This window comes from Antennarius striatus, chromosome 1, assembly GCF_040054535.1.
Source record: "Antennarius striatus isolate MH-2024 chromosome 1, ASM4005453v1, whole genome shotgun sequence".
Taxonomy (NCBI): Eukaryota; Metazoa; Chordata; class Actinopteri; order Lophiiformes; family Antennariidae; genus Antennarius; species Antennarius striatus.
In genome coordinates, this window is record NC_090776.1 from 19,145,437 (window position 1) to 19,170,544 (window position 25,108).

The following is a 25,108-nucleotide window of genomic DNA, read 5'->3' on the forward strand; positions in this document are numbered from 1 at the left end:
TCCCCCTTACAAGTTGCTCATTTAGGGCACACCAATAAAGGAGGTGCCCACCACTCTACCCCCTCTGCATGCGTACAGGACTCATGTGTGTTTTTGTGTTCAGCGCCTGTACACACATATACATGCATGATTTGATTTGAACAGACAAGAGTGTGCTACTAATTTCCCTTCAGGGATTAGAATCAGTATTTAAAATAAAATTAAAAAAATCTTATATATGAAAAGGTTTTAAAAATAGGCCATTCATTGAAAGGTGCACCTTACAGTGCAGAAAATACTGTATTTTAATGTCTGGGTTTACAAGAGGAAAAGTTAGCCGTTAGCTCAAGTGTGTCATTAGCGATGAAACGTGTCCCAGTTGTCTTAAGGGATCGAATGCAACTTGTTGATGTCAAAAAAGAAGGTTTTTTTTTAACTAATCTTTTGAGAGACCAATAGAACCTGAACACGTTTGGATCCACCTAGAAAACCTGCATTTTCAGGTATCTGAGTCCGACCTGTGGTCATTTTTAATGGCAGGCTGATAGAAGTGTGACATAACATGTGACCAACTAAATCATTATTATTTATTATTTTTTATGCCCTCCATTATTGATTTAAACACTGTTATTATTGACAGTTAATTGTTACGGCTTCAGCCCTACAATCTCCTATTGTGTGATTATCACAGCGTCGATCAGGCGGCTTCAAATACGACAAATGAACCTCAAAGCCTCGCGTTTGGGTTTACTTCCTGCTTTTTGCAAGAAGGGGAAACTTGCAAGGTTCACCCCCCCTAAAAAAAAGACTTGACTTTTAAATCCTTTTATATTTTACAATATGAATAAAGCAAATATTTTAATAATGTGCAAATCTCATATATGTACAGTTTATTAGCATATTCAAAGCAAACGCCCTGCAGCAGAGGACTGAACCACCTGTGACTGAAGTAGGGGGAAGAGGAAGAAATATACTGTTATACCTCCAAAATTACTGTAGTTTAAAATGGTGAAAGTACACAAATATCTCCTGAATTTTTAATATTGCTTTAATAACATTATTTTTATGACAGTGTGTACCTGGGGGTTTTATAGCAACACAAAGAAATTTAATAATGCAAAATCAAATTAATTAATTAGATGTTTAAACCTGTAATATTCTGTATGTGTTGGTGACGACAGACACAAAGAGCCAACAACACCCAAATCTTTTTTAAATTCATTTCATCGAAATGATTTTTTTTTTCCAAGAAATAAATTCAATCGGTGAATCAAAATCACGATGTGAGTCAAAATGTGACCCTTGTGAATTTTTCCCATTGCAGTTGGGTATAAAATAATCATTTCAAACAAATAAGTGCTCCAAGATTTACAGACTAGCTAAATTTTAGACCATGTTATAGTCACAAGATGAATAAAAATTGCGTTACGTTTGTCGTCACAAGCTCGTATTTGTCCGGTTTTTATTAGCTTGATTCTGATATTTGTGGCAGAGCTAAAAGCTGCAGAGTTGTCTCATTTGGTCTTTTCCAGCCGATGCAAATCTTTCCTCTAATTCTTTCCGTTTATCAGGATTGTGTTTTTCCTCTATCACTCTAAAACCCTTGCACAACCAAAGCTTTATGGATTGCACCCGGGGTCAGGCTCCCTAAATCCTAAAATTACATCTACTGTGTTGCTCCATTGTGTTAAATTTTGCTCCGGTCTGATACCTCAGAACCAAGTCTGTAAATTCTGTAACTGTGAAATTTAAAAAAAAGAAAAGATTTCAGAGATTTGAGGAACAAACTGGACAAAACGCTCCCAGATTGAGACCCAGGATTGTGTTAGCGCGCTACCGTCTGCTCTGCTGTTGACTAGCAGGTGATAAATTGTATGAAAAACAAAAAGCTCTCTGGCAGATTTTGGAACAGAGAAGAGAATCGGCCGCAGATAATATTTTTTACATTTGTTACAATCTCAAAGCGGTGAGATCTGAGCGGTGTAGCCGGCAGGACAATGTGGGATTCAAGGAGAAGGCCCTCTTTTTGCGTGTGTGTGTGTGTGTGTGTGTGTGTGTGTGTGTGTGTGTGTGTGTGTGTGTGGTTCCCACTCTATGGGGGCAGGCAGGGGTAAATAATACACTTAACTAACCCTCCATTCAGGCCAGAGAGGCAGGCTGCAGAAAGAAAGGATGGAAGGGAGAGCAGCCAGAACCAGAGCAGCGCTCAGCTGTCACGTTCACTTGCTGTAAAGCCATGTGGAATGATATAACATTGACGTCACAACCCAGTGACGTTCCACAGGGTGATTACACAGAAAATGCCTAGTCTTATTAATCGGCCTGTAGAATCTGGTGTCTGCCTCTCAGCAAGGAGAAATGGAGGAATCTGGAAACGGGACGGAGCTTCGACCCGAGAGAATCAGAAGCCAGAATAAAATAAATCTGTGGTTGTATTTCCTGTGGAGGCTGTGCGTCGCACGCAGCGAGGCCGGATCTATCAATCTATCAGTACTAAGTGTGTATTGATCTCGTTACTGTGAGTCGATGGCGTGGTCGTTTGTGCGTGGCGTATAATCCAGTATCAGTTTGATGCAGGATTAAAGTAGGTTTCAGGAGAAACGTCCTGTTTTCATTTTTTATTCAAGTGATTTAATTTAAATGAAATTAAATCGGACCTTTTTTAAATTCTTTCCTGTCAGCCTCTTTGATTTCTTCATCTTTTGAAAGGATTCAGGATGAGATCAGATTTATTTCACATTTTATAAATAATTAAAACACAAAGAACTTTATTTTAAATGATTAAAAAAGTGAAGCGAAATGGAATCAAATTATCATCAAAAGTGCTTTAAAAGTAAAAAGAGACGCCAATAATAACTTCTAACCAAGATTTCCTTTTTATGTGTGTGTGTGTGTGTGTGTGTGCGTGCGTGCGTGCGTGCGTGCGTGCGTGAAAGAGAATCTCTGGTATCTATAGAAAACACAGGAATCAATTTATTTTGACCTAAAAAAAAACAAAAAAACTTCCCGATCTTCACTTAAATCAGAAATTTGACAGTTTCCGGCGGAAGCGTTGCAGCTGTGACTCCATGATTCATCCTTCATTAGCGCCACAGTTAGCTTAGCATTTCCATGAATCCCAAATCAAGAGCTGAATCAGACTTTTCTGGGTGGAGCGTTCTGTTTGCAGTGTGTTTAATTCATCAGGATTGTGTCGCTTTACATAAAATTAATTAAAAAAAACCAAAAAGTATCCTGGAACTGAATGAACTTTCCAAATCTAGTTTGCACATTTTTATCATGCAGCGGCGCAGCAGAAAGGGTTAAGACCCGCGGAGGCCTGGAGTGTTTGGCCGACTGCAGAGCGAAACAGGATGCAGCCCCTGCATTGTCAGCCTGCTGGTGTGAGTGCAAACAGATGAGGAAATGCTGGAGCGGGTACTCCAAAACTGGGGTTACCCTGGAAACGGTTTGCGTCATGATCACCAGCAATTAGCTTGCAGCTCTTTAGTTTTCATGATAGGTCTACCAGAGCTTAGCTTAATGACTCTGGTGTCTGAAGAGACGCCGGCAAAGCGGGGCTCACAAAAAAAAAAAAAATCCGCAGATGGTTTTACTTTGCTTTTTTCCTTTCAATGTGAGGTTTATAAAATGCTCCATAGATATTGGCGTTATAGGAAAGCGTTGGAGTTACGGATATTTTCATTAAAATCTGTGGAGCATCTTTTTGTGTGTGTGTGTGTGTGTGTGTGTGGGAGGGGGGGGGGGCATTAACTTAAGTTGGAACCTTTTTCCCCTTTAACCGTTGTGTCAACTCCTCATACTTCTGCTTCCACAAAATGCCCCGATAAGATAAGTCACAAAATGTTCCCTAGGCGGCAGCGACACCATTAAGTCATTCAGTGTTTTTTTTGTTGTGTTTTTTACGTGAGTTTTCATGAGATTTTTCTGCACAATCTCATTCTGAATTATTCCAACGCCGAGTTCCGAACAGTTCAGGGTGAGGTCGATGAACCTGGCATGCGTCCGCCGTTTGGCCCGTTGAGAGGTGGGAGGCAGGGAGGCGAGGGGGAGAAAGCACGGCTAGATTAGGTCAAGGTGCGGTTTGGTTAAACTGTGACATAGATAATGTATGTTTAAATTGTTACTGTGGGAATTTATGCGTTGAGAAAATAGAGGTTGGACTTGGACGAAGGCCTACTTTTAGGTTTTTATAGCTTTTACTAGTCTTCCAGGATTCTTTATGGATGCAACATCATCTTTTCCTTCAGTGCTCTTAAAAGCTTGACATTTTATTTTGAAGGGACGGTCAAAATACACAGCAGATCTTAGCAACGTCTTCACTCGCCCCCCCTCCCTGGTTTCTGTCGTTCTTTCTCTCGTTCCTGTCTTCCTCTGTGCGCCTCTTTTGAAAACGGTGTCAGCGCTGCTGCTTTTACACCAAAAGGCTGTTGCTAAGTGATGGTTGACGTCAGCCGCAGCTACAGAGGAGGGCTTGTGTGTGTTTAGCAGCTGAGGGCAGATCCCACTGAAAAGGGCAAAACTGAGAGGCTCTATTAGTCACTGCAACCAAACCCTAACTTTGACCAGCGGGATCGCCCTTTCAATATCTGGGCACCGTTTATTCTGAAGGGGTTTCAAAGTTGAATCAAGAGTTTCAGATTAAATTTTTTTTAAAAATCGGAAGCGGGGGGGGGGGGGTTAGTTGACAAATCCCCACCCCCTTTTTCTTCACTTTTTCTCCAGTCTGTCGCTGTCTCTCCTTTTCTTCCTCACTTTAACCCCCATCTGCCCATCCCCCAACAGACACACACACACACACACACACACACATGCACACACACAAACGCATGCACACGCAGACTCTCAAATGCCAGACCCCCCCCCCCCCTCCAATAATGTGAGATTTGCAGAAAGATTTTGTGTCTGACGAAAGTCCCTGTGTGATATCTCCCCCGTCCGGCCGAGTTTGCTCCCGATACGCTCCCCATTGTTTCATGAAATCTGACCCGCAAGACTGGACCAAACAAAAAAAGCTTATCTGCTTTCAGGTTCCGGCAATATTTTACCTCTGCCCACAACTTCTGAACACTTTCATTGTTGTTGTTCAAGCCCTGGTCGTGCAAGAATTTTAGACCTTTTTGTGGTCGTGTGGCTTTTATTGTGTGTCGCAGAGAAGTGATGGAATCCTTGTTTTTATGTGAGGACAAGTTCAACAGTTTAAAGTATTTTATCAGCCCATGATTTATAAGAAAATGCTCTGAATATTGAACATAAGATAGGATGGCGATGCAGACTACTGCTGGAGATAACTCAGTGTTGGCGGAGGTTGGTGGCACCGCTCAGATACAACCAGAGCCGCGGCCCAACCCCAAACTCTTGCCACCAGGGGAGGCCTTGGCGCGGCCGGGGGCCATAGTTTATATAGATTGATATCCCAACATCGAGGCATGACGGGCTTTCGCCTGGTGCCCAAAGAGACTTTCCTGGATTACCCCAGAAGTCACCCGCCAGTCGCTGAACCGCCCCCTCCCCTGGCTTCATACCACGTCTGGTGCCTCGGAAACATAACGATTCATCCTGAAATTTGTCTCCCAATCCTGATGATGCGTTCAGAAGCACGTGGGATCGCCGGCCGCTTTTTGACCCCCCCGTTGTCCTTATTTGTTTTGACCCTGAATCAATGGATCAACCGGATCAACAGCGGACATGACGCCACATATCAGCAGCAGACAGACACCCTGGCGTGGCACCACAGAATTAGGCGCTGGATGCTCAGCTGCAGGCTGCAGGCATTGGCAGGGGGGCAGCCACGGATTAAAAATGCAGTATTTGCGTCATAAGGTGGAATCTGCTGGGCGTAGCGATCATTTGAGAAGTTTTAGGTTGCAGTTGCTGCCATCTGATAACTCACATTTCACATGGGCCAATTGTGCAAGAGGCGAAAACAGTTTGAATGTATGAATACTGTTTGAGAGGAAACAAGAAAAATAAATGAGTGAAGGCAGTTTGTCATGTTTTAAAACTTTTATTTGCCCCTACCTATTTTTGTGACAGAATAGATAGATGTGTGATAGAACAGTTTCAGCTAAAATGAAAGGAAAGGTGTACAAAACTGTGGTTAGATCAGCGATGTTGTTTGGTCTAGAGACAGTGTCACTGAGGAAAAGACAGGAGACAGAGCTGGAGGTAGCAGAGATGAAGATGCTGAGGTTCTCTCTGGGTGTGACCAGGAAGGATAGGAGCAGGAATGAGTACATCAGAGGGACAGCACATGTTAGAGGTTTTGGAGATAAAGTCAGACAGGCCAGACTGAGATGGTTTGGACATGTCCAGAGGAGAGATAGTGAATATATTGGTAGAAGGATGCTGAGTTTTGAACTGCCAGGCAGGAGGCCTAGAGGAAGACCAAAGAGGAGGTTTATGGATGTAGTGAAAGAGGACATGAAGGTAGTTGGTGTGAGAGAAGAGGATGCAGAAGACAGAGGTAGATATAGGCAACTGATTCTTTGTGGCGACCTCTGAAGGGAAAAGCCGAAAGGAAAAGAAGATTTGCTCCTACCTTTGGGGCGGGGCAAATTTGGGGCGGCAGTGGCTCAGCGGTGGAGCAGATGTCACGTAGAAGGGTCGCCCCAGCCATCGGCGGATCGAATCCCGCTCCCGCCATGATGTCACCAGGAGTGTGAGCTGACAGTGGGAAGTGTCAGCTCACCTCCCAGCCACTGCCGAGGCGCCCTTGAGCAAGGTGCCGTCCCCCCTACAGGCTGCTCAAAATTGGGGCGCGTTCCGAAGCCGCTGCCCGTCACTCTGCCTCCCTGATGTGTGAAGTTTAATGTGATTGTACTAACTGCATGCATACAGGCCCCCTTGTGTTCAGGGGGCCTGTATACTTGTCAACTAACCGAGTGACTTCGTAATTTCCCCTTGCGGGGATCAATAAAGTATACTTCTTCTTCTTCTAACTATTTGTTCAAAATGTGCTCAAATACATTGGAAACAAGCGCAACCTTCCACTGACTCCTATAAAGCGAGATGAAGACTGTAAAAGGTCAAGCAAAGATAGGCGGAATAGTCTCAGAATACTTTCTGGGATTTTCTTTGCAGCGACAAACTATTTGTGTAGTCAAAGTTGTAAGAAAGGACAAACTGATCTGATTAAATATCAGATCATTCCGTCACGAGTACGTCATGAAAAGAGGATGCCGTCGTGTTTATTTAACAGTTAATCTTTTGGCGGCAACCCTTGTTTCCCTTCGCCTTTCCTCGAGCCGTTTCCACTGACAGCAGCTGTGAAACATACGCTGGAATAACCCGAACATCCTGTAGCTTAATTCTGATCATTTACACACCCTTTATTTACCGATCAGAATCAACAGGAGTAGAAATACGAGCTGGATTTATGCGTGCAGGCCAAACCTGCAGACCTCTGCTGTCCTCTGTTTAGTAAACCTCAGTCTTGTTTGTGTGACTCTGAAGCTTCTGACCATGAATCGACCCCCAGGTTTACCTTCACAGGTACAAATCGATAATGTCTGGTGGTTTCATCATTCAATTTTTTACCCCTAGTTGCAAAAAACACAACAATTCAAGTTCTGAACTCCTTCCAGACTTCTTTACTTCTGTTCATTTTATTTGTGGCCTCTAAGGGCCAAACGATCCTGAACCAAACTGGCATTTCCTGTTCCTGTTTGTTGAGTTGGGTTGTGTTTATACATTTTATAAAATGATAAATTACAGGAATTCTCCGCAAAATACTTGACTTGTAAAGATTGAATCAATCGCTTAACGTTTTCTGTTCAAGGGTTGATTCTTGAGGTCAGCCGGTCGGTCTTTTCCGATGAATACGACCAATAAATGAAAAATAATGGAGATATATTAGAGCTGATGTGTTGTTCTATAAAATGGAGCTGCAGTCGGGACTTCATACAATGCCAAGCGCCGACCTTTACCTTCGTGATTCTGCTCAGACCTTCGCACCGCCATCGGGAGCAGGAGAGGAAGGACTACAAGCCGCCCTTCGTCTCCATGGAGGACATAAACAGACTCTCGCTGTGAATCTGTACAGAAGACTCTATTGAATTAGCTTAAATAACTTATTTAAGTGTGTTCTCAGATCGACTGACGGGTTCCATCTGGATCCTCACCTCACCCTTAAATTAAGTCTTCGGCCATAACCCTCTGGAGCTCCTCGCTAGCGTAAACCTCCCATCACCTCGGCCTCGACAGCAAATGTGTTGAACATGATGTATAAAGTAGAAACCGCCCTGAATCACTTTCTTGTAAATGATTTACTCGACACTCTATTTCTATTGTGGTGTCTCACAGCTTTTTTTTTTTTTGCATCGGTCTCTACTTCCCCATTAACTCCTCCTCCCGCTGCTCGGCTCTGATGGATGGCGTTTGTGTTCACATGCTTGTTATTGGCCGGAGCTCCAGGGCTCAGGCGTTTGGTTGTGTTTATGAGAGGAGCCTGCGCTGATGCCACGATAAACCAGATGTTCCCTTACAAGGCATCCAGCCTCCCTCATCGACTCTCATGTCCATATCAGGTATAACCTTCCTGTTGCACTCGGGCCTCCCAGCCTTCAAAGTGTAGCTTGGTGTTGGGCTCGGCAGTGGTCAGAAAAAGGTTGTGTGTGAAGGACATGCATCACATGTTTGCACTTTGATAGAGAAGCAGTGTTAGAATTTGCAGAGAATATGAACCGGTTGGTTTTAGAGGGTTAGAATATTCATGATAATTAAACGAGCTCATTATCAAGTCGTGTTTGGATTATTACTACATTTTTGGGATTTTTATTTTAGGCGAGACCTAAAAGGTCACCCATTATGTTTCCATTAATTCACATTATGTTTTTTTTTTTCATGGAAGTCTGGGATCTTTTGCGTTGAACGTAAGGATATCAAGACCTGGAATGTAAAGTGGGATGTCGTATCAAAGTGCTATCAGATTGACTTTACGTTAACACGCCCAAGGCCTATCACATTTCACAACACCCCGGTTAGCGGTACAACATGCCGTACAACACACTACAGTAGCGTACGCAGCAGAACTATGCCGTTGGCATTGTAAACTAATCTATCTGGAATGTGAGCGAGCGCTCGTGTTTGAGATCAAAATTTAGTCTGCAAGGTTTTCAGCGGACATCGTAAGCCTGTCATCTTTGGGAACACAACCCTTGATAATTTTTGGCTTGGCACCGTAGTTAATCTTGACTCGCGAGATCCCATGTGGCTGCCATTGCTCATTAGCTCTAAGCTCAATTAGCTTTTTCTGTTCACACCTCTATGTTGAATAGCCATGAAGACAGATTGCGTATAAACGTGGTACGACGCCGCCGGGGTACCCTCCAAACACAAGACGTGGGCATTTCGTCCCATACAGTCGTAGAGTCTAACCTTTAAACAGCTTGTTGGAAACTGACCTTCGGACCGATATAGGTAGAGGAAAAGCTGCAAGAAAAGAAAAGAATATTTCTGATGACACATCAGGCCCTCAGGCTCCGACTGTACACACTATCATTGTTGCTTCAATAGTTAGTCGTGTGAACACGGGGTAGACCTGGGATGCTTATACAAACCTGCAGATCAATGTCACCAGAAAGGACTTTGAGAAGTACTATTCAGAGTATTTACACTTGGGCTGGCTGCCACCGCTCTCCAAAGGTCACACATGCCTGTTGCCAATCTCTTGCGATAGCGACAAATTGCAGCGTTCCAGAGCGGCAGAAAACTTAAGCTTAGATAGAACGTTGAATGCAAGGCCTGCTACACAACCTGGCTGCGACTATTTATAGGGACGTGATTTACCGAATCGTTTCCAACGAATGTGGGCTTGGAGTCAAGCAAAGCCCTTCTGATGCGTAAAAGAGACTGTCTTCTTCTCGATGAACTCTTCCATCACCATTGACTCGATTTAATTTACTGATTTAAAGTTGGCCAGAGAATTTCGTTTTAGTAGTTCAGGCTTCATCATTTAGCTATACCTAAAATATTTTCACATGTTGTAACTGTTACCTACTTTTTTAGCAATTTAAAGACTGTCTCGGGATAGTCTTGGCTGGACCTTAACGGTTTTGTCTGTTGTGTCGTTGGCTGTTGACCACAGCTGAAAAACTTGCGGGCCTGATTGGAGCATGAAACACATCATTGTTGGACCAAGTTCATCGCTGACGCACTGGCTTGACCTTACTTGAACGTCATCTGCGTTTGAGTCAGTGCTGACAGTTGCTGCACTTAGATTTGTTGGCTGTTGTTAAGTTGTGAGGATGTTGTCAGCGCAATACACCTTATCATTCACCCCCATTACCTTTTCATTTATCACAGAGGTGTAATAACACACCTGGTATTCTGGTGCTCCTGTTTTGTTCCTCTAGTCTTCAAGAGGAGTTAATGATCTACAATTAGCATCACAATAAATTAATTTATCTTGATAACAATAGAGTGAAATGAAAAAGAAAATCCAGGTCAGCGTAAGAGCAGTTGATTATCATTAGAACTTCCTGGTAGACAGAACCAGTTGATTATACAAGCTGAGATTGCTAATCTTTTCACCGCTCCCCATTTTATTAATGGCTATAATTTCAAACAAGGGAAAAAAACAGTTGGAAACAACAGTGAATGATCACGAATCTGAAGAATGGAGACTTTTATTACGGTTCGTCTGCATGGAAGTCATTCAAATCAAAGTTTCTTGGTTTTTAAACAGGGGAGGACAGAGAATGATGTCTTAATGAAAGATGATTTTAATGGTTTGTTCACACATTCAAGTGGACATCATCTGATCAGACTCCAGGCGGCCGTTGGCCCATTTCTTCAGCGCCATCATGGCCTCAATCCTGTAGATGTGCTGTATGAGGCTCGTCGTTCCCCGGTGTATTCTTTTCTGGGAGCTGTGGCTGACTCCATTTCTGGTTTAATTTTTACTTCATGGGAACTTTTCAGCATCTGTGTCCTTCTCAGATCAGAATTAAATGTTTGGTTCGATGGAAAGGCTTTGAAATGTTCTTTTTTGTTCTCTGTCTTTTGGTCAATGACTTCAGGCGCCATATGTGAACTCTGACATTAGATCTATTTCAAGGTTTGGACTTCCTGTGAAGTTTGTTTGTCTAACTAGGCGGTTACGTTAAAACTACTTGACGAATTTTCTTGGAACTTGTTCGGCAGGTTGTACATGTGAAAAGGAAGAGTCAATCAATATTAGGATGGATCTGGAAAAAGGAGCGGACCCATGAATTCAGTTCTTCAACATCAGGAAAGCTTATGTCACCATTTCTGTCTGTTACTCTCCAACTATGAAACAGATTCAATGAAACTTTATCAAAGGGTTCATCTTTCAAGAAGGAATTAGCTATTTTAAAATAACTGAAATAATTAATTATCCTCCAATCAATCAATCCTTGCAGGTCTTACGGCAGTCTGAAAATGTTCGTAGTGCTAAATGACACCACATGGAGTTACACAAGTAGAGAAGAGGCCTGGAATGAAGTGACTCAATGTGTTGCATCACAGCGTCTCTGTCTGGTTTACTAACGGCAGGGTTAGTAAAAAGAAAGGTGATACTAAGTTTTAGGTTGGGAACTAATACAAGCTGAGCAGGTCAACAGCACATCTTCACGGGTTTAGATACAGGACGTGTTTTTAGATCCGATGATGATACCTTCCTGTCAGCATCATCTGTACACTCACAAGAAAACCCTGCTGGCTGACGTCCAGGTTGATCAAGGATGGGCCGAAGAATTGCTTTAGTCATCGTCACCCTTGATAATCATCGAACAACGAATGACGTCACAAACCTTTGTGACGGCAGGTTTTCTCTCGAACAATGCATTCCTTTAACAATGCAGCGCGTTCATGCAGTCGGAACAAGGTGCTGCCAAACTAATTGCTTCTTCTTGTTGCTTGTTCCACAAGTTCAGCTCCTGAAAATATTTGTATGCAACTCCGAACAAAGTAAATTTATAGTTGTGTATGATGGGTCGTGAGAGGATCCTAAAGGGCTCTCGGATCTGGAGACAGTCAGTAAATCTAGAATTGTGGAAGGATTTCTGGCATCTGAAAGTATCTACTGATGCTTCTGTCCAAGCTGGGACACCTGCTTTCCATTCTCAACCTCCAGTTGTTTTCATCGTAACTCATCCCTCACCCCTAATTTTGGTCCTCCTTCCCCCTTTCACCCTTTTTTTTTTTTGCGAATCCCACGCCCAGTGATTTGTGGTCAAGGTCAACATATTGACAATCACATGGGTATTATCTACAGCTGTAGCTGTAAACAACACCTGTTACCAGCTAGCTCTTAGCATCTTTTAGCACGTACTTCAGCACAGTGTCCTGATGATTAGGGAACTGTGGTTGACAACAGGAACCCAATAACTGGCCTAAAAGATTTGACAAAAAACCCATGCATGAAAAGGTGTTTGTGACTAATTCCTAGAAGATAATGGCTAAGGCCATCCTGAGAGAGAAACAAAGCTAGACAAAAGTCCAGGCTTATCACCTCAAGCTGAGATGGGTTGATTTTGTGGATCAAGACATGACCAAGACTCGAAGATAGTCTTTTGCGAGATATCGAGGTTGTCCGCCATCAGGTTAACGATTCGACCTTGTCGATCTCGTGTTGCACCTGGGCTCGCGGTGTCAAGTAGTGCCTGGCGAGTAATCTGAACTGCGCTTCGATGTGTATCAGGTGATCCTGAGGTATCACTTGGCGTCTAATGCATGGAGTACAACCATAAGAGCATTCTTAGTTTTGCTGAATATGCAATATTATTTACTCGATTTGCCAGAATACAGTGCGCCCTCCTGAATTCGCGCATCAACGCCCGCGACTTCACCTCATCGCGGATTTTTGGTAGGCAGTCATGTGATACCGTACGCGCATTGTATTGGCTGACAGAGTCTCGGACTTACATGAGACACAAAAGTGCTTTAAACAGTTTATCAGAGTGTTTTAAAGGTAATACAGATAGAAGGTGGTTTAATATCAGCGTGGGGAGGGTTCATAAACGTTTAAATTACTGTAAATAATAAGATATAGTTCTATCGTTCTATCGCATGTAGTTCCTGGATCGCATTAACTGCACACTGTCATCAGATTCGGATTTAAATTTTCCAGAAGTGTGAATTTGTTCTGATCCTGAATGGTTGGAATATTTACCTTTTTGTCTGTGTGTATTTTTTTTCTCGACCTTGATCTCAAACACTGAGCAAAAAATAGATCTACTTCAAAACACTGAGCGACAGTAAGAGACGTAGGCATCTCAGGGGGCAGCCTCTGAACAACACCAGGCCAGTGAAGTGGTAGATGAGTGTGAAAGAGAGGGATGACATTTTGCAGGAGCTACTTTACTTAGTCAAAGAATTTTCCATGGTCGTGCCAGTTAGTCCTGACAGCGCCGCTGACGGCCGCCGGTTGGCTAGCCGTCTGGAGCGCGACGGGTTTTCCCATTGGGTTGTTGGTGAGCTGAGAATTGTAGATGCCGATTATTGTTTCAGTCTTCAGTCCTGTCTTTTTCCTGTTCCCAACTTTGAAGGTATCTGTTCAAACTCCATCAAATTTATTGTTATCTTTTGAATTCCGTTCGTTTTTTGAACTGGTTAGCAAACAGCGACTGATCGCTTTGCGCTTTAACTTGAAATAAATCTCAATGAGATGATTGATAATTATTTTTATCATGCAGAAATTAGTTCATCAGTTGGTTTCAGACTGTGCAGTGTTGCTATCAAGCTAGCTGTGTTTGAGCATTACAGGTGTTTTATTAAATCTCAAGTCGCAACAAATAATCTGTTTCTCACTACAATATTTGGACAAATATCTGTTATAACGAAATGTTTTATGCTAAAAGTGTGGACAATTAGCATCGGATCACCATCATCATCACATTGTTACTGCAATTGTCAGTGTTTGTGTGTCCGTCTGTCTGTTAGTCCACCAAATATCTTTACAACTGTTGCAGATAGAAAGATGAAACAAAAAGCACATTACTCGGGCAGCAAAAAGGATGAAATTAAGATGATGACCTTGACCTTGAGAAAACTAGGTCAAGGTCAAATTTCAACTTTTGTACACGCAGGAACCGGATAAGATAGAAAGAAGAGGAGGAAGGCCAGTGTGGGTAAGAGCATAGATCAAATCTAATGCTTTGATCAATGAAAGTAGGTCAGAGCACTTGCTTGATCTTTGACCTACGCAAGTAGGTCAGGGTAACATTTTGAACTCGGGTGTCGCGGGATGTTGCACTCTGTGACTGTGTTGGTTCTTGTTTTGCCGTTTGTGTTTGAGGCCTGAACCTTCCCTCTCCATTCACTACGTCTTTGACTTCCTGTTGCAAGTTTTCACTTGGTTTGTTGCCAGCCTCTTCATCATAGCGCTTTAACCCTTTCACATGAGCAAAGTCGTTCAACGAGTCATTTGGTAACTTCCTCGCCACATGTTGCGTCACTGACAGTCTTTCTTGACAACCAGTTTGTGTTCCTCCGCGAGGAACGAGGTGAGCGTCGCCAGAATCACCCTCGGTGGCTGTTGCTGTTTTCCTATGGCAATCACTGCGGAGTGATTGTTCTGTCAGTTTGGGGAATGTACGACCTGAATCCCAGAATATTTACCCCTGAAATGCCCTAAAATGTTAAATGACTACCCAGCATGCATGTATTTTATGGATATGAGAACGCTTTGCAGCGCTGGTGCTGCAGGGATCACGTGTAGTGAGTCATCAGGGGTCAAAAGGTCACTTGCAGTGACTCGTTCTTTTAGTCACCTCACCCATCGATTAAAGCCGCCTGAGCTCCAGCGCTTCTCCACGGGCCTGGTTCCATTCTGGTGGTTTCAGGGTATTTGCAGCAGATCGGACACACACACACACACACACACACACACACACACACACACACACACACACACACACACACACACACACACACACACACACACACACACACGCTAAAAGAATCAAGCTGGCCTGTTTCCCTTGCCTCCCTGCGTATCATCTTCCTGTACGCGTCTTGATAGCCGGAGCCCTGTCCTCATTATCAGCGTGTGCAGAGGCTGCTGACGCAGCGTGTGTCGCTGCAGACTGACGTCAGCAACCCCCCCCCATACAGACACCCTGCCTGCCTGCCATTGATACCCCCCCCACACACACACACACACACTCTTATTAGCGTGTTTTTATCAGTTCTAGCACCTCGGAGCTGAGCTAATATGACACGCAGGCGTCAAAAAGCGGCCATCTGATCGTCCGCGCTGCTTTATTGACTCCAGTTTGGAAACGCGTCTTGTGAACGGGAACGGCGCCGCTGGCGTCACGTTCCCGTGTTATTATCTGTTTTGTGTCGTGCATCCGCGTCTTCCTGCAGTCAGAAATAACATGCAACATAAATAATCTTCATATTAATATCCAAATAAATGCACACGAATGTCTGAAAAGTTCTGTTCCTGTTTGCGTGTGCTGTAATAGATGATCTAGATACAATCTGCTGGGTTAAATTTTGTGATTTCAAAGGGAAGACTTATAATTCCACCAACTCAAACTGGCCCAAAACCTCCACCTGCGCAGGAACACGTGACCGATGACGGACACGCCAGTGTTTAGTCATGTGCGTGTCAGCAGTTGGCTCGCATCTCTGTATCTGCCCTCATGCGCGGCGTGTTTTCACAACACCACCGTTCATTGAAAGATTTTAATCTGGACGCTTTGCTGAAGGTCTTCACTGTAAATAAACCACAGCGGCGGTGCCGGCTTTTCCTGTTTCTGCGATATGTGAGAGATCCGTGACTCTACACGGATTCCGCGCCGCCGCCTGCTCGGAGAGGCCCGAGCGCGTTGCCGGCCGCCATCGAGACGCTGAGAAGGAAATGGAGTCGTCAATAAAACATGACCCTTGGGTGGAGTTAAATGAAGCGTATGTGTGTGTTTGTGTGTATGTGTGTGTGTGTGTATGTGTTTGTGTGTGTGTGTGTGTGTGTGTGTGTGTGTGTGTCGTCTTCCTCATCCATCTTCCTCCTCGTCCCGTCTCTCCGTGAGTGAGCACGACTCTGACGCCGGTAACCCCGTCCTCCGGCCGTCTCTCGCCATCTGGTTGTCATGGAGTGCACGGCGTTGTTTTCAGGCCTGGATGTCGAGTTGCCATGGCAGGCCTGATTTGCCGTATTAAATGTTTGGCAGCACTGTACAGATGCTGATGACAAACAGCCAACATCCCACTTTGATCAATGAAAGCGTTTCTGATTGGAGGATGTGGGCCGGAGCCACTGATCGATTTAATGACCTTTATTAGAACGTCCACGTGAATTAAAGCCACAAACACAATAAAGCATTTATATTCCAGAAGGATGGAAAACGTTCATATGGTATTTCTGTAACTTGAAGGAATTACGATAAAGCATAAATACATAAGTAAATACATAACACTATAATGTCTTCTTTTATTTAAATGATGCGCGTTTTCACATATTTAATTCAATTAGAGTAATTTAATGATTCACTCAGATGTCACAGAAAAAGGACATAAAGTGTGTTTACATGTTGATCCTCTGTACTGCAGCTCTCCCCCTAGTGGTGTGGAGTGGTATTGCATCCATCTATAATTACATCCATCTATTTGTAGGGGTTGTTTCTCTGGTCTCTCTTTTATAAATGTTACACCATCTTTATAGGAGCCTTTTTTGTACCACATGTAATAGAGAGCAGTGAATGCATTATATAAATATTGCATCAACGTAATCATCGTATCAGAATTATCCATTGGGCTCTAACTAGGCTAAACTCAGGAACCCACCTTCCCTGAGTCACGCTGTAAACTAGTTGATACTGCAATATTGTGCAATATTGTTGGAGTTCAAGCCAAGGTCGCGCAGATTTCATTAGAAATATTGGCCTTCACTTCTCCTCTTCTCCTCTCCTCTTACTCTAGAGGTCACCTCAAGCCTCTTTTTTCTTTAAAATCTGACATGATTGAAGCGTTTTGTCAAACTTTGTGGGATTTCCCTTTGAGTGGGAGTAACGAAGATGAACTCAGCTGCTTTTAAAGTACAAACTTTGTGCTTCAGAACTTTTTATTTGTGTAAAAGAAATCCCTGGAAGTTATTAAAAAAAAGTTGTCCTTTTGTTGCAGTCATGCAGATTTATTGCAATTATTGGGCTTTGTTTCCTGACTCGTTGATTTTATTGGCAGCAGGCGTGATAAATTTCAGGGATTTTGCTTGAATGAAAAGCACATTCGAGGAGAATCAGTGGAGTTTGTGTTGTGTTCCCTCTTGGGTTATTCCAGGTCCTTAACTTGGCGTTATGTAACTCAAACACAACTTTACCTCTGACGCGTGAGTTTACCGTCTGATTACCAACAGCTCATATGAAAAAACCAACGATTGACGTAGTTTGGGCCAGATAAGATCGGTGAGAGTGTCAGGCGGTTTGCATACCTGTAGTAGAAAAGACACCAGGAAACCCTTGTTACTAAAGTGTGAGTTTAGATAAGAGGCAGATGGGGCTGACGTGATGACCCTGAGGCCATTCTAGACTCTGTTGGACTGACTCTTTGTTCTTTGTGTTTTCCAGATGATCTTGTGGGACTGGGATCTGAAACACTGGTACAAACCCCAGTATCAGGTCAGTAATGTGTTGATTTCATGGTTCACTACTGTCACACGGATGATACCCGTCCTTTCAGGTCAGTCCGTCTCCGTACGTCACCGGAGACGGACCTGACTGTAGGTCATATTTAGGTCATCCGCTCTCATATTTCTGGAAGGCCAAAACACACATTGTGTAAAAGTTGGCATGCGATTGTTGCTTTTTATCTGGCGGACACATTCTTTGACTTGTTTAAACTGTTAAAGTTTGTTAGAATTCAGCTCCTGCTGAGTAAGAAGCTTTATTTGCTCTCGTTGACGTAACTCAGGTTCTGGTCGCTACACGTCACACAAATAGGCAAACGTCATCCACATACAGTCGAATTTAAGGTGCAACAATTCCCCATCTAGCCCTGTTGTTCCAGGTAAAATTAGCCATTAGCTGTGGCCCTTTATTTTAGCAGCATGTCACGCTGTTGTTGTCGTTGTTGACCCGGCCTTTGTGTTATTGCGTCAGGGTGCGGTGAGCGGCAGCGGGACGGATCTTTCGGTCATCAATGAGGCCCGGAACCTGGTGTCGGACCTGCTGACGGACTCGTCTCTGTCCCCACAAACCATCTCGTCGCTCCGCAGCATCTCCAGCCTCATGGGGACGTTCTCAGGCTCCTGTCGCCCCAGGGTCAACCCTTTCACCCCCTTCCCGGGTTTCTACCCCTGCGACGAGGTGGAGGACTCCGTCGAGAGCGGCGACAGGAAGCCCATTAAGGTGGGTGTTGGGGGTTGGTAAAGCAGCGATTCAGACTTTTTTTTCCCCCAAAAATGTAAAGATGGAAACACGAAGAGAGAAATGTCCAACTTTCTCTGGAAAGACCAGTACAGCAGCTGAACTTGAACGTGTGATGTCACCTCATTAGTTCCTAATTGGCCATTCTGCTCATCTAATGACTGTCACGACCCGGCTCGTGAGCCATGACAAAAAGTGGAGATAAGCAGTCTTTAAGGGAAAATTAATACATTTATTTTACAAAAGATAACTGCAAAGCAAACATCTCTAAATTATGAGGTGTGTAAATCAGTATTATCAGTGTGTCTGTAGATGGATGAATGGAAGATGGTGGGTGAAGTGTTGTATGAAAGAAAGTAAATCAACAAAAAGGACGAAGCCAACTAAACACAAACTTGGTGTCGTCAGGATCAGGTGAGAAGAGCAGAGAACCACACCAGCGAAGGTCTGAAACAGCTGATCTTAAATAACCTCACTGGGAGACTGGCCAGGTGCTCCCAGTTAGAGGGCTCCGCCTACTTGCTGGTTACCTGCAGGACAAACACAGACAGACACACCCACCACACACACAGCAGCAGGCCCTGCTATGCAGGAGGCCGTCACACCCCCCTCCATAAAAACGGTGTCCCAACCCCGGAACCACAAACTACCCACTATACCAAATTAGTTTAAACAGAACTACAAACAGAAAAGTATTTCAGCAAAAATGTGTCATACCAAAGGAAAACAAAACTGACCTGATGCTTGTCATCCACTCTTACTCAACCCTGGCACCATGTCCCTCCCCCTCGGCAACCTGGTACCAGTGGGAAGCAATTTAAGAGGGAGAAGGAGAGAGCACAGGGATGACACAAGCAGATAACATGCATTCTCTTGACATGGATGATTACTGAGAAGGCGCTCTGGACAATGCGTCCGCCACCACATTGTCAGAACCCTTAATATGTCTAATGTCCAGCCAATATGACTGCAACATTAAAGACCACCGGATCAGTTCATGTTTTGGACACTGCAGGGAGTTAAGAAAAGTTGAGTGGTTGTGGTCAGTGTAGACCACCACAGGCACAACACCAGAAACCAGATACACATCAAAATGTTTTAATGCCCATATGGTTGCATACTCTCGGAGCAACTGATCCCTCTAAATGATGGCCTCCGTCCTCTCCTTGCGGGCCACATCTATCTCCTCCCGAACCATCTCAATGTCCTTGCAAGCCTGACTCAGGTCCTTCTGGGGCTCGGCCCTGTCTTTCACCTCGTGGCAGCATTACTCCAGCAGCTCGTTCCTCTCGCAAATCGCCTTGTCGCAGTCCACCAGTGACGAGTTCAGCTCCTGTTTCAGTACCTCCAGCTCTTCACTGGCTGCCACTCTCTGAGGAGGTGTTCTTCAGTCGGGCCTCCGCTGCCTCCAGCTCCGTCTGCAGCTTTTCAAGCTCCTTGATCACCTGGACGGCACTCGTTGAACACAGAGTCCCTCTCTACCTTATACTTCTCGCAGTCCTTGGCTGCCTTTAACTGCAGGTTCTTGTAGCGCGTCACTTCTGACTGCAGGCGCTCCATCTCCCTCCGCAGCTTCTTGTTCTGAGCTGAGGACTTGTTCAGCTCCTGCTGTACTGAATCCAACCTCCTCCTGGAGATGGAATACTGCTGCTGGTAGTGCATGGCCGAGTCTCGCTGTTGGAGCAACGCATCGATCTGCTTCTACAGCCTCCTGTTCTCCTCGTCGACCTGCTCCAGGCGGCTCAGGTCCGCGTTGTGACTGGCCACCACAGGAGGTGGCGGAACGCCAGCCCACACACGCCCTCCTGCAACACCATTCCCTAAAATTAGTGTGATGCCCTCAATTGGCAGCGCCAGATGCACGCCAACAGTCAACAGGCCTTCAAACAGGTCGGAATACAGCATAACGTTATGCAACGGAACCTACAGAACTTTCATGCCCCATTCCCAAAACAGGAACAGAGGACCCTGTGTCACTTTCGTCTGAAAAAGGCAGCACTGAAGCCTGGATGAAAGACTCAAAGGTAGCAGTATCCCACAGTATCTTAACCGGCACCTTGACACCACTTCCTGGCAGGGAAACAAACCCATCTGACACAAAAGGCAGAAAAGAGTCAAGGTCACTAGGTTTTACCTGCATCTCTACACTTGCCACATCTACAGCAGACAATGAAGGCATCGACACAGCCAGACACGCACCCGTCGCCTGTCCAGTAGGACCATTCTGATTAGATTTTTTTTTTAAAAGCATAACAGTCTGCTTTCCAATGCCTTTTTTTTTACGACAATAGTTACAGATCTTATCTGAACTACGCATGCCACAATCTTTCAACTCAGATCTACCTGGAGGAACAGCAGAATAAGCACCTGGAGGAATAGAAGAGTATGCACCAACTGCATCAACACTCTCCCCAAAACCAGCACCGCGAGTACGTAATCCCCCAAAATTACGCTTGTGCGTTAAAACAAAATCATCTGCTAGAGCAGCCGCTGCAGCAGCAGTTTTCACCTTCTGGTCGCCGATATATCTGGCAATATTCTCAGGTACGGAATTCTTAAACTCCTCCAACACTACTAAGTCACACAGCTGTTCAAAGGTCTTCACCTCTACTGCAGAACACCAGCGCGTAAAATTCGCGGTCAGATTACGGGCAAATTCAAGGCGCGTCTGCTAAACTCCCTCCACATCCGAAACCGCTGGCGATAAGCCTCGGGGACCAGCTCATAAGCTTTCAACACAGCTGCTTTAACTGCCGAATAGTCTTGACTATCTGCAGAAGACAGTGACAAGTAGGCCTCCTGCACTCTACCTGTCAGTGCGCACTGCAGCATCAATGTGCACGTAGACTCCGGCCACTTCCTTGTGCCTGCCACACGCTCAAACATTACAAAAAATGTTTCCGGGTCACTCATTAAATTTAGGCAACAATTTCAAGTCATCCAAAACATCAAACTTCACCTCCGTAGGCACAGGACACCTGGAGGAACCGTCATTCTCGACAGAACCATCAGCCAACAACTTCCCACTTCCAATTAAATCAAGCTTATACTGCTCTTAAGCCAACTTCACTTGTTCAGACTGAAATCGCAATTTTTCCACCGGCAGTTGCTTTTCAATTTCTGCAGTATATTTGATTTTATCATGCTCCAATTGCAACGTCAGTATTTCTTTTTGCTGCACAAATGTTAAACTACCGGCTGCCAATGGCGGAGACAAACCAGCAGAGTTAACTAGACTGGGTGGTTGCTCCGGACCTCCGGCCAAAACACCCATGTCCCTCAGACTTGCTTTCAAAATACTTTTAATGATATCCTTCAACCAATTGTCAGGAACATTAACTCCATAGTGCTCTGCTATGGTTAACAACTGTTCTTTCGTGCACCTGTCCAAAAACTCCTCTGTCGGAGCTTTAACAAAGTCCGATACCTCTGCCATCATACACAACAGCCAGAGAATTAATTTTTATTACCCAACCCGATACCATAGGCCAAAGCAAGTGCCAACACGGTGCCTACACACAAACAGAGCACACAATCCCCTCTATCCAACCTACCTATCCAGTTATTACCTTATTCCACTCACCCCTAGTGTTCATGCAGTGACAATGGCAGGTACTTACACACTCAATACCAATAGCACAGAAAAGACGACCAAATAATGGCAACCTCCCCGAAACTACGGCTGTGCTCCCAAGCATTTGCTCTAACCACGTTTACTGCAACACTATGGAAGAAAAACAAACCCAACAAACCCAAAGGGGTAACGCCGCTATGCCTAACCAGGGAATTATGCGCGCATCAGACTTCAGCACCAGCTGACATTTACCCGCACCTACGCCACCACGCTGAGAGAAAAAACAACCTCAAAACACACAATAACAATTAATAAACCATATCAGTAATGTACAAATAACTGCATATCTCCAAACAGAATATACACAAACCATTCAAGGTTTCCCAAACTATGCACTGGAATCAACACAGCCCCGTAGTAACTCTGATGACGTCAACTCATTCACAAACCCAGTCAATGAGTCACTGATTACTGCGCCCTTTTGGCTACACCCACCAGGACCACATCAACTACTCAGCGTGTATTCAATCACACCAAACCAACAGACATATGCGCGACCAAATTCACCCATTGTCTGACACAGTAACTGACCCAGGTCACTCAACTAACCCAGAGATGACGAACTCCCAATTCTAAAAATACATCGACGAGCCCCAACTTTTGTCACGACCCGGCTCGTGAGCCATGACAAAAAGTGGAGATAAGCAGGCTTTAAGGAAAAATTAATCCATTTATTTTACAAAAGATAACTGCAAAGCAAACGTCTCTAAATTATGAGGTGTGTAAATCAGTATTATCAGTGTGTCTGTAGATGGATGAATGGAAGATGGTGGGTGAAGTGTTGTATGAAAGAAAGTAAACTAACAAACAGGCAAAAGCCAACCAAACACAAACTTGGTGTCGTCAGGATCAGGTGAGAAGAGCACACACCAGCGAAGGTCTGAGACAGCTGATCTTAAATACCCTCACTAGGAGACTGGCCAGGTGCTCCCAGTTAGAGGGCTCCGCCTACTTGTTGGTTACCTGCAGAACAAACACAGACAGATACACCCACCACACACACACACACACACACACAGCAGCAGGCCCTGCTATGCAGGAGGCCGTCACATGACGCAGCAGCGGCATCATTTGAATTCACGTCAGCTCCTGTGAGGAATTCTAGGAAGGAGGCGACGCTGATGACACAAAGACGCCCCGAGGAGGATGCCTGATTACGCCCTCCTCGTGATCCTTTGTGTTTTACTTTTTTTTCTGTTTGCTGAGACAGGACCGCGTCCTCAGAGGTAATCCATACCTTCCAAGGCGTTTGCGGTCTGGATGAACGTATCTCACTTCCTGCTGACCCCTTGCGGTGTCACATATCGTGCGTCTCAGATTCTTTTTTAGCTTTTAGCGACATTGTTATCCTAGATCTCCTGAGTCCTGACTCGTGTTTGTGTTGCGCCACCCGCATCTCCACGTTTGTATCCACAACACACATGTGACCGGTGGCTTCCTTTCTCAATCAGGGTCTGAGCAGCAGGAACAGCCTCCCCACGCCTCAGCCCCGGCGGAGCTCCACCTCGTCACTGGCCTCGGCACTTCCTCCCCTAGACTCCGCCTCGTCGCGCTGGGAACGGAACAATGGCAAGAGACCCCACCCTGACCTCAACCTGACCAGGTACTAGCAAACGGGGACAGGTTCCGACCTTCCGTCCCTTGAGTCCGGCCATCGTCAGCTGAGAGACGAAGAGAATGTAGAGACAGACGCATAAAACCGATGCTGGTCTGAACTTAGTTGTGTTTTATCCTGACCTGAATGTCATTCCTTCAAGGAATTCATTATATTCCTGCTTTTTAAAATGCATTCAGAGAAAATCTGCTTTTAAATAAATCCATTCGTTCTCAGTGGTCAAAGAAATAAGTCACTGTGGCGCAGTACTCTCATGTCTCCACTGGATAGCAGCAGAGTTCCAGTTTTCTTCATTTTGGCTCCATTCAGGGTTCTATTTCATGTTGTTCCTGTGAGATAACTGACTGGACAGAAGAAGTAGAAGCTGATGAGTCGTTTTTTAGACCCGGCTGTGAATATCTGTGTTCTGTGCTCCAGCCCAGGTCTGCCAAACGGGCCCAACGCCAACCTGCTCACAATTCCCAAGCAGAGGTCGTCCTCTGTCACCCTCACCTACCACACAGGGCCTAGGAGAGCAGGTGAGACTACATCCCAGAGACCCTACGGTCATGTTCTCTCGCCCGTGTCCTCATCCCTTTCCCTGCTCACCTCCTTCAGGAACGTCTCCGAGCCTCAGCCCGGTGGCCTCGCCCACCCATAGCCCCCTCGCCGCAGGTTCCCCCTCATCTCTGGTCACCCGACCGCCGGTGGAGTTCCCAGACACGGCCGACTTCCTGACAAAGCCGAGCGTCAATCTCAACACGCACAAACCACTGAGCTACACCCTCAGTTCACCTGATTTCCAGCAGGTGTTCCGTAGCTCCGCCTTCTCCACCTGCACCAGGTGAGGCCCACGGTGCCGAAGCGTCAAGCTAAGACTCGTTCAGTCTCCATCTGGGCTCCATTACAGCAAACTATCTAGAACACGGGTTGTGTGAGTGACTGTCATATCCGTCCGTTCCAGCTGTGGTCGTCAGATGATGAAGAGCGGATCTGGCGGCGACGGCGGGGAACCGTTCACCGCCGAGGGTCAACGCAGACGTTCAGGTAGACGCACCACTCCTGAAAGACTAACGGAAGGCATTCTTTGTGTTTAAAACGAAGTTTGAGTTCTAAAGCCGGATAAAAAACAGGCTTCCAGTCAGATTCTTAATCCAAAGTCCCGCCCCTAAGTTTGCTAGGAGGTGTGGTCTAACCACACCGCCTCATTTATTTATAGTTACATTTTGTTTGAAGTTCAGTTCCTTTTTTCAACGAGAGCAGGCCAAATAAAATAGAATAAAACCAAACGAGCGTGGATTGAGGATCATCGTTTGTTTGTTTGTTCGTTTGTTTGTGTGTTTGTTTGTTTGTTTGTTTGTTTACCACGCGGTGACAAACATCCGTTCTCTCTGCTCTGGTCCTGCAGCAGGGGAGGGGCTGGAGTTCCCAGGAGAACCTCTGATCAGGGAGGAGGGCCTGGAGGTGGATGCTCCTGTGGACGGGAGGCCGGAGGCTGCTGGACTCCCAGGGGCCTCGGAGGAGGAGCAGAGCTCCGACCAGCAGACTCAGGAATCAGAGGTCATTCCA

At 45.1% G+C, this 25,108-nt stretch overlaps 1 protein-coding gene across 1 annotated transcript in view; it reads left to right on the top strand.

Annotated features, from left to right (window-relative positions):
* The window catches only part of pde3b (phosphodiesterase 3B), a 35,863-nt gene that overhangs the window by 4,367 nt on the left and 6,388 nt on the right, over positions 1 to 25,108 (top strand). The window contains exons 2-8 of the mRNA XM_068321542.1: positions 17,514 to 17,564; positions 18,045 to 18,293; positions 23,397 to 23,548; positions 23,978 to 24,078; positions 24,158 to 24,383; positions 24,504 to 24,586; positions 24,948 to 25,099. Of these exons, the coding sequence (XP_068177643.1) occupies positions 17,514 to 17,564; positions 18,045 to 18,293; positions 23,397 to 23,548; positions 23,978 to 24,078; positions 24,158 to 24,383; positions 24,504 to 24,586; positions 24,948 to 25,099 (1,014 nt within the window). The remainder of the gene's footprint in view (positions 1 to 17,513; positions 17,565 to 18,044; positions 18,294 to 23,396; positions 23,549 to 23,977; positions 24,079 to 24,157; positions 24,384 to 24,503; positions 24,587 to 24,947; positions 25,100 to 25,108) is intronic.